At 39.5% G+C, this 9636-nt stretch overlaps 1 protein-coding gene across 2 annotated transcripts in view; it reads right to left on the bottom strand.

Annotated features, from left to right (window-relative positions):
• Positions 1 to 323: 323 nt before the first annotated feature.
• TIAM2 (TIAM Rac1 associated GEF 2) overlaps positions 324 to 9636 on the bottom strand; it is an 86072-nt gene continuing 76759 nt past the window's right edge. For both annotated transcript variants that reach the window (XM_065732449.1, XM_065732440.1), the window contains 7 exons: positions 8358 to 8476; positions 6552 to 6660; positions 4768 to 4826; positions 3844 to 3949; positions 2998 to 3085; positions 2298 to 2452; positions 324 to 1585 (listed from right to left, as the gene is read on the bottom strand). In XM_065732449.1, coding sequence (XP_065588521.1) covers positions 942 to 1585; positions 2298 to 2452; positions 2998 to 3085; positions 3844 to 3949; positions 4768 to 4826; positions 6552 to 6660; positions 8358 to 8476 — 1280 coding nt within the window. In that variant the 3' untranslated portion in view covers positions 324 to 941. The remainder of the gene's footprint in view (positions 1586 to 2297; positions 2453 to 2997; positions 3086 to 3843; positions 3950 to 4767; positions 4827 to 6551; positions 6661 to 8357; positions 8477 to 9636) is intronic.

Here is a 9636-nt window from a genome sequence, read left to right as displayed (position 1 = left end):
ACTTTGAAATAATACATGTTGTTTGAATGTGAGTGCATTATTGCAACATAAAAAATGCTTTTCATGCTTGCAGCATGTAAGTTGTTGTCTGGGATTTATGTTCTTTTTATCTGGGAAAATCCTCTGTGCAGAGTAATTTAAAAAACAAAAGCCTTGTATAAATATACTCAAGTGACTGGCTTATGGGAGGATAAAGTGCACAGATTGCCTCAAGGTCTGCTAATACTCTTTCTCATATATACAAAACCAAAGAACTTGGGAGTTTAAGAGAAAAGCAGCGTGATAAAAAGTAGAAAATATGGCTGAGTACAATACTTATTTATCTTTTACTGTACAAGCTGGTAGAGAAAATAAAAAATACAGTCAAATAAAAGGTTACAGGCTGAGCTTTGATTTTGTATTTACACATATATATATATATAAAGTATAAACAGTATCTTGAAACATACAAAAATGGAATTCCTGCGCTGTTGTGCACTAAAACACATTCAAATAACTTAATTCTGCTTTAAATAAAGCAAAAATGAAAACCAAAGAAATTAAAATGCCCATGGTATTAAAAATTCCTTTTGTTATCCTATACTACTTCCCACTGCACTTCCTTCTGCCACTCACTGGTACCTTTTCCACATAACTTAACTTAAAAGTACTAACAAGACCATCCTTCCCCTCCCCAGGAATACTACATAATCTTAGTAACTGTTTGAAAGGGACGAACTAATTTACAGACCTTGGCAAACTTAATCTATTTTTGATCCACAATAAATTAAAATAAGTTAAGAATCCTTTACAGCTGTATTTGTGGAAAAAATGTACTAGTGCAGAAAATCAGATAGTAGTTTTGCTGTGGCTTCCATGAATTTACTGATTTTAAAGCAAAATAAGTTTGTTGAATTTTATGTGGACTTCAGATGAACATTTTAAATGGAGTGCTCAGAAAGCTACGATTTCCCATGCCTCTCCACAGCTTCATAAAAACAGTCCTCATTAACTACAGATGTTAAACTCTGGACACTAAATTCCCTCTCCAAAATAGAGTTCAGGTCCAAGTTTGCAGCATCAGAGTGGCTGTCAAGGGACTGATGACGTTCCTGCATTGCCATTAGAGTTCCCCTGCTACGCTGCTTTGTGCTGTTCACTTTTCGCTTCACTGGGCAGAAATGACCACGTACCAGCTTTGGATGTTCTCCCATCTTGAAACCATCTCCTTCCTCCTTTTCTGCAGCTTGATCTTGTTCGGAGTCAGTACTGGGTTCCTCCGAAATCTTCAGCCGTTGGAACTGGATTTCAATGTCTTTAGTAGGGCTGCCCTTCTTTAGGCTCTGATAATCATCATCATCATCATCACTGAGAATATCAGACTCTTTGACAAGAGCACTGGAAAAGTCAGAGGCACAGCTCTGTACGTGTTGATCAGGAGATGAAGTTTTAGGCTCCTGTATGCTCTCAGTGGTGTTGCAGCTGCTGCTCTGGGTGCTGCTGCTCAGGCTGCACTCATCGAAGTCCTGGAAGGTGCCTTTTCCCTGGTCACCATTCCACTCACTGCTGGGTGAATTCTTCAGTACCTTCAAGGACCTTGTGGAAGCTGTGCAGAACAAGAAGGCAGTTTTATCTTCCAAACATCTGGTTATTCTCTGTCTCAACAACCCACCTGCAGTCACAGTGTACAGTCTCATTCAAGGTCACAGTGTAATTAAGCATCAGATTTTTCACTCTTACCTACCTCCCCATGGTAGGAATGTGCACGTATACATGTGCAAGCATATACGCTTCAAGCACTAGAGGGCCAAGTTGAAGGCAGGAGTTGAACTCTGTCCCTGTTCTGGCCATGTAATAATAGTAGACAACGAGTAGATAAAAAGTGTGAAACCTGTACTTGATTAATTAGGATATGTACTGGGATGCAGCTTAAGAACACAGAAAGAAGAGCCCTGTCTTTTGTTATTTGTTTTAGCTTTAAATGTAACACACTAGAGATAACCCAGAGGAAGGAACACAGTATTCTGCGTGCCAGAGTGGGTCTGCTTCTAATCAACAAAATTGGGCCTTAGTAAGTCTTCCCTTAAGATGGCTAATGACAAATCAACCATTAGAATGCAGTGGGAGATGGCAAGCTTGCTTATCTCCTCTAACCCTTGTCATACACAGAGTTGTGGAAAAACTCTACTGCAACTACTCAGCCTGAAAAAGAAATGGAATCTGTGGACATGGCACATGACACCACTTCAACAACTGTAAATCATCTGCCAGCTCTGGATTCCAGCCTCCATTTATCACTTTGAGAACCTGTTTCTTACCCAGTTTAGCTGTTGCAGGCACGCGGTTCTTGAGTGGGATGAGGCGATCTTTACAGGTTTTCTCCAGAGGTAGCTCACATTTTATGTGACGTCTGAAATTCTCCCGCAAGATAGAACGGATCACCTTCACGATGTTTGTCTTGTTCTCGCAGTCGCTGCAGGTTTAAGAGAGCAGATAATCTCATTCTCACATCTAAAGAGAGACAGCTGAAATCAAATTCCACCTCCTGCTTTCTGTTGATGTGCTTTAGCGCAGTGGTTTCTTTCAGTCGCTTTCCTCTGTAGTAGTTTAACATCATTCTCTGTTGTTAGGCATTTCACACACTTTCGTGTTTTGAGATCTACTTCCTTTAGAAGAACAGCCCAAAAGAAACTTCAGGTATCAAAGGATCACCGTTTGAGTGGTGTTATCGAATTAGGGTTAGGCAATTTCTGCTAACCAACCAAAAGTCTGGTAAAATTATCTGCCCCTATTGTACTGGAAGTTATACACCTGTGCAGACGTCTGACATTGGATCACTGCATCAAGTTCAGTTAGTTTCAAACTGCTATATCTTGTACACTTACTTAAGCACTGGCATAGTGCCTGGATTTAAAGATTGAGAACAGCTTTAGAAGTGGTGATAGAAAGGTCACAGTTTGGAGGGGTCTTTTTTAAATTTCATAAATATAATTTGTCCAGCTTCCACATAAAGCTTACCTGCTGCATAACTGGAAAATGGTTTCTGGCCTGCCTTCCAGTTCTGACTTTGTGTGAATCAGTTCCCAGATGCAGCTGTTCTCTGCTCCTGTGCATAGAAGAAAGTGTTATTTTTGTATATGCTTGACAAAACCTTCAGCATTAGAAAGACCCATGTAGGGCTCTTCTCCCAAAAGCAGTGTTAACATAGGTTTGGTTGGATCCTATCTGAGATAGAACCTAGAAGGAAGTTTCCTCTCAAGTTCTAGCCGCCTTGCAGAGTTACTTTTGAAAACTTGTCTCTTAGAGAGTTGCTTTCCCTTGTTCTGCTTCCTGCTGCTTTCCAGCCTTAGAAGGCCTTCTCCATCCATGCAGAGCATTTGCTCTAAGACACCTTGTGACACTTTACACAAGGTTCAGAACTGGATAGGATCATAAAGATGAACTCAGAGAAAACAGAAACATGGTCCTCTACTACCCCAATTACACAGTCAGCTTCCCACATATGGAAAATCACAAGACTTGGTGCACAGAAAAGTGTAAGGACATCACCTGGATGTCAGCCAAGGTAAATCTCCATCCTCTTAATGGTACCTTTTCATTGGGAATTTCCGTTCTGTCGTACATTTGTATCATCCTACATCTTCCTGAACTCAGGGAAGAAGAGGGATGAAGCCAGCATATGAAATTGATTAAGTCTGTTTATGAATCAGTCTGCATTTTCTGAGGTCAGATACAACAATAGATATTACTTTCTCTATCCCTGCCTGTTTCCAGCAGCTCCAAAATGACATACAGAAGAAGCAGTACTGCAGAATCCCAGAAAACTGTTCATTTCAGAATATTCAGTACAAGGGAATTAATTACCTGCTGTGTTCCCAAGCCGAACCTGAAGAGCAGACAAAGGAATCAGCCAACGAAACTTAAATGGATCCAAGTCACCATAATTATGGGCAGCACGAACATTAGTGGGCTGCAAAAACAAAAACAAGAAGATATTTCTAAAAAGTGTTATTGTTTATTTTTTTCTTTTAATTTTAGACCCATCACTAAAGAGAAACCGCAGTTCGTTAGACTTTTTCCTTCAGCACCCTAATGTGTGCTTGTAAATGTAGCTGAAATGGTGATAGACATAGCCTTGGAATTTGTAGTTGCTTCAGCTTTTAAAAGCACTTGTTTCTAATTGATAAAAAGTACTACTAGGGAACAGACTTTCCATGTAGAAACAGTCCGGGGACTATACATTAGCGGGAGACATTAACCATGTCCACTGCTGCTGCGACTGCTCTTAAAGTTCTTTCATCTCTTATGATTTGCATGTTGCAGTACGTTGCCACTGATAACTCAGGATATAGAGCTTGCTGCTTTAGTATTCCAGTTTTGAAAATTAGATCAGAGAAAATTATATTTATAATGCTCCCTTTCCTTTCAAAGTGATCAAAGGTCAATAAACAGAGGTCTTCAACCCTCACAGTGTCAAGGTAGGCCATCATAAAAGCAGTCTGAAGAAAGTGGTTCCTGTATGGCAGTGTTTTGTCCCTGACAGAATCAATGCATTGCTCACATAGAGAAGATGCTGCTGCTTACTAAACAGCATTAAAAAAAAAAAAAAACAAACCCACAACCTACATAAATACTGAGCACTTGTTTTGTCTGTGCTAACTAAGATTTCCACCCTGTGAGAGAAGGCGGCATTTTAGCACAGCCATTCTCCCTTCAGTACCAATATGACCCATCCTACACTGCAGCAGGATCCTGCACATAATCACCCACAACTCGCATTACACTTACCATTTTCTTTTTCAGTTTGTAGTTCTCTTTATACACCAGTATCACAGCCCTCTTAAAAACTAAAAAAAAGAAAGGAAGAAAAAAAAGACCACTTTTAACTGCAGTTAGAATATTCAATGAAAATATTACACTGAATGTTAGAGAGTCTTAAGACAGAATAAGCAAACTGATTGAAAAGCATCTGCCCTTTATTAAAGTGATGAGTTTTTCATCCCACACATTCGTTCATGTAATAGTAATGTTTTTTTTTTCTCAGATTTCCTGATGAACATTTAGGATGAAGCCATTCTGCACCTGCATTATGAAACTACTATCAGTCTGGCTCCTGCCAGTCTCCACAGAAACAAAGCCGATGTAGTTTAGACATAGAGGTTCTGTTTTTCTTTTGGATGGATGCCTTCAAATGAGGTGAAATGCCAATACTTCTAGAGGAGTGTGAAAAAGGATAAGAAGTCTTCCTGCAGGCCAGCTTTTGTTTGTTTGGAAGCAAACATTCATCTCAATTCCTACTTCTCTATCTGAAGGAATTGTCTGTCTTCCACAGCATCTGACTGGAGTGGCTTACTAATGGTACCTCTCACAGCCTCCAATGAGGCAGGGACATGTTGTCTCTAATCAATAGGGACAGAACAGAAAACCAGGGACATTGAAGGTGCATCTGCTCTGCAGAGCAGTCCTGGATCCCAGATTGCGTGAGGGCAGTACATTTCTATGCTTATTCACATTTCTTTCCCATGGAAGAAGAGAGAGGGGGCAGTGATATGCAGAAGGCTGTCGTGCCTACATGGAGCTGGGATGCAGCCACAGTGAGCACAGCATTTACTGTAGAGCTGGGCATAGTTTCCTTCAGTTCTACATATTAAGTGCACTTTTCAAGCTGCAGTAGACTCAGAAATTGAAATAAAACCAGGTTTCCCAAGCGACAGACGAGCAGTCTAAGCTAGGTATCAGGCCAGAGTCATTTCAGTTGTTTATACACATCCTGCTGGGAACTCCTAGTTCCTGGGCTCAAGAGACTGGCATGTGGGGATCACTGAGAAGTTCATTTAAGTGAACATGTGGAATTAGTTCACACTTCTTCTGTTTAGAAGCACTCTCTTCCCTAGCTAGAGGAAGTGCTGGTCAGAAACTTCTTGCTTAGAGAAACTTGGAAACTTAGGAAAACTTGTCTCTCATGAACTTAGAGTTGTTCTCTGGGTCCAAAGACATTCTAAAAAGATGTTTTTTAAATAAATAGACAAGTGCCTAATATGTTTCACTGGAACCTTTTGATTACTTAGGTAATAAATGATTAATAATATGTATACTATTCAATAAAACTTTTGTTTCTAGGCTCTAATTTCCACTTACACTTACAGGTGTAAATAACCTGAATGAGGACTGCCAAACAACACATTCTGATGCAACAGTTGTAAAACGGATGTTAGCCTGCATTCCCAGGAGTGGAATAAATCACCATTTTCCTACCAACCTTATTTGAAAAACTTATTTATCATATTATTCTAGAGAATGTTGTCACTTGAAAATCATCGATTTCCATATTTCACATACAGAGCAGATGAGGTTGGCTCACAGAACAAACAGAAGCAGCAAAAAAAATAAGTGGAAAATTTTCACTTGTAATATTAGGAAATAAACAGTAATGCATATGCTCTCAGATGCAAGCCTAGCCTAGATAAGCCATGGCCACAGGAAAAGGAGATAGTGGCTTTAATCTTGTGGGAAAATTTAATTTCTTCATCTTTAAATCTGAAAGAGCAGAGTTGTGAAAGGAAGACACTTACCAAACACTGTAAGTTCAAGGTCTTTTCTTGCTTTGCCCAATGATGGGAAAGGATTTAGCCAAGAAACTGTAGAGTGCATCAGAAGTTCTCCCATGGAAAGCTCAGTTACCTGGATTAAATTAAACAGTAATTAACAACAGATAAAAATATAAGCAATATATATCAGCGCTGTGATCCACAGGTGAAAGTAGATATTAAAATGAATGCACATTGATAGCATTAAAGATATTATTTCTGTATGTACTGAATGTACACAGTGAGCAAGACAGGGAGATCTGCACTAAGGCAGAAAAGCGTGAGTAGTTCCCCTGGGTTGCTCTGAAAGTAACACCTCCTATTTATTTCCATGGAGTCTACGAAAAATACAAAGAGCACAATAACACAATTTGATAGAGCAAATTCTCAGCTACCAAAAACTTATTCTTCAACATAGTCGACTGACTCACATGGATGACCTGATTAACATGCTCTTCATTTTGTGGTGTGACAGCCGTTCATGGCTGTCTTCAATATGTTTTTCACGTCACGGTCACCACTGCTATGTGGTGTCACCACCCACCTCCTCACTGTGCTCACATCCACTGTTTGTTCCTATAAATGTTTAGCAAGCACTGATGACTGTCAGTGGGCGCAGCGTTTTCTGCATGGAGGAATTCAGTGACACAGCTTTGCTTCATACACACTTTTGTGTTGGGTGCCATTTGTCAGAGTGCCCCTCCGCTGCCATCTGCTGCACAGCAACAAAATGTAACTGTGTATTGGTGGGAAGGGTCAAGCTCTACTGCTATACCACCACCATCTGCTTCTGATGTTGTAGGCCAACAGAATAAAATAGGAGGCATTACAGAGCAGTCTTTGTAAAATAGATAATAACCATAGAAGTAATAGCACCTAAGTTATGGAAGCTGGGTAGAAGTTCTTACTATTAATAGTAATACTATTCATAAGAATATTAAGTTTACCTAATGATCTGTCATTTACATATAGCCCGTTGTGAACTGGCTGATCTATTAGTCTTTATAGAGTAATTAGTATTAATGATACTGCCAATGGCAGAATTAATGCAGGTCTTGCTCTCCAGGGCTCTTCTTTCTTCAGTGAACTACAACGTCAAACTGAAGAATATCTCAGGCTGTCAAGTTTGTTTCCTGTAAATGATGAGAAACTAGGTTGCCAGAAGAGGTGATTTGGCTTTAATTGTGAGGAAGTAAAACAACTGAGCTGGCATCTTCACATCCAGTCTCCACCTTTACTCATTTGTCTGTTTAGGAATTGGCTTGATGTAAATGTCTAAGTGGAGACCTTGCTGCCCCTGTTCTATGAGAAGTGTGCACGCAGTTCATTCAGCTACTGGCTTTTGCTCTCTCAAATACCCATGGATGCCTCAGCACCAGAACTGTAGAGATTAACAATTTAATGTGAAATCCCTAGAATTGCCACTTTCATTTATATGGGTGAAAAAAAAATCCTAAGAACTTTAAGAACTCTGAAGCATAAAATCTGAATGCCTTTTGGGCACGGTTAATCTCTGCAGCACTTGAGAAGATGTCTTTATTTTTTCCTACTGAGAACTAAGTCTTGCAATTCTTGTCAGTCCAGAAGACTGTCTGAAAATTTTTACTGTAACCTACTGACAAGAAGAAACTTCACAGGCAGATACAAAATGGAAGTCAAAATATTTAAGGAGAATGAAGGACACACAGCACAAACAAGCTCCCAAAATTACTTCAGGAAGAGATAAAGACTCTCAGCAGCTAGAAGGATAATGCTTCAGGAGTGAATAAAATATGTTGCTCTTTCTCTTACCTCCTTCTCTGTTCCGCTTTGATCTGCAACCAGTTGATCAAATACAGTACCATAATCTTCATATATCTTCTGCATTTCATTGATGTGACTTGCTACTTTTTCCATCGCCTTCAGTGCTTCTGTAGGGTTTAAAAAAATTCACAGACAGCTATGTAATTCAATTGTATTTTCTAACCATGATGTTTTGTATCAAACGGTACCTGAGGCAGCCAAAATCACGCAGCATTCCCAAAGTTTGTTGATCAGAATTCTAGCTTTATATCAGTGCTTCTCATAGCAGCTGCAGAAAGTATGCTCCCTGATCAAAGTGAAAAAATGCTTATCTGATCTCTTAAGTGCCTGAACAGACAGCAGTAAGTGTTCTAGTGATGAATATTCATGTATCTGGGGTTCATAACAGCATGAGAGTAAACACAGTTAGGTTCTTCATCTTGTATAAATGAGGCCACTAGGTTATACAGAGTCATAAACACCCATATAAGAATAAAGAATGTAATGAGCTTTAATGGAAAATAATTGAATTTGGCTCATCACAAAATAGATAAATAAATAAAGCGTGAGGCTGCGCAAATTCGTGGTTGTTATCCATGAAATTAAATGCTGGTAGTCGGGTTTTATTTAAATTTTGTTTCCTAGACAAAGAATGACACTAGATTGCATTACTTTATTGTCAGTCCACAAAGGAGTTGGCTAAGGGCACTTAATAAGCATAGTTCTGCCAGCTCTTAATGGTACCGTCTCTTAGCAGTTTGGCATTCACCCCTGACCTACAAGCAGGTCACCCTCAGCCTGGGTACAATGGCAAAATATAATATTGGAGGCTCCCTTTGAAGTCAGTAAAGGTCTCATGACTTTTTGCTGACTGAGTATTTGGCCTGAATCTATTCTGTTAAAATGAAAATCGATCCATGAAATTCATTTCTGGACTTTCATCCTTAAGGTGCTGACAGACATGAACTGAAATTTGTCAGGGTGAAGTCCCAAGCATTTGAGCCTAGAAAAAAAGAATCTAATATATATATTAAAGCAGACAAGTCTTTCCATACGTGAAGACTGCAAAGCTTTGACACAAACTCTTCCACACAAGCAAGATTCACGGTCAGGCCTCAGAGAACTAAAACTTCCTTCTGCATTGCTGTTAAAATTTTGACACATCTCAAGAACTGAGTAATAACCACAAGATGGAGCTTTGGGCAGCGTTTTCCCAAGTGGAAGAACAACACAGTGACAACAAGCTCCTGTCACAAGAATTAAGGAGAAAGACCCCAGTCCTGTTTGT

The sequence above is a fragment of the Cyrtonyx montezumae genome, unplaced genomic scaffold, assembly GCF_038088225.1.
Source record: "Cyrtonyx montezumae isolate F1298 unplaced genomic scaffold, pur_monq_1.0 scaffold_0, whole genome shotgun sequence".
Lineage (NCBI taxonomy): Eukaryota > Metazoa > Chordata > Aves > Galliformes > Odontophoridae > Cyrtonyx > Cyrtonyx montezumae.
The sequence above is the reverse complement of the archived record's forward strand: the minus strand, read 5'-3'. Positions and strand labels throughout refer to the sequence as shown.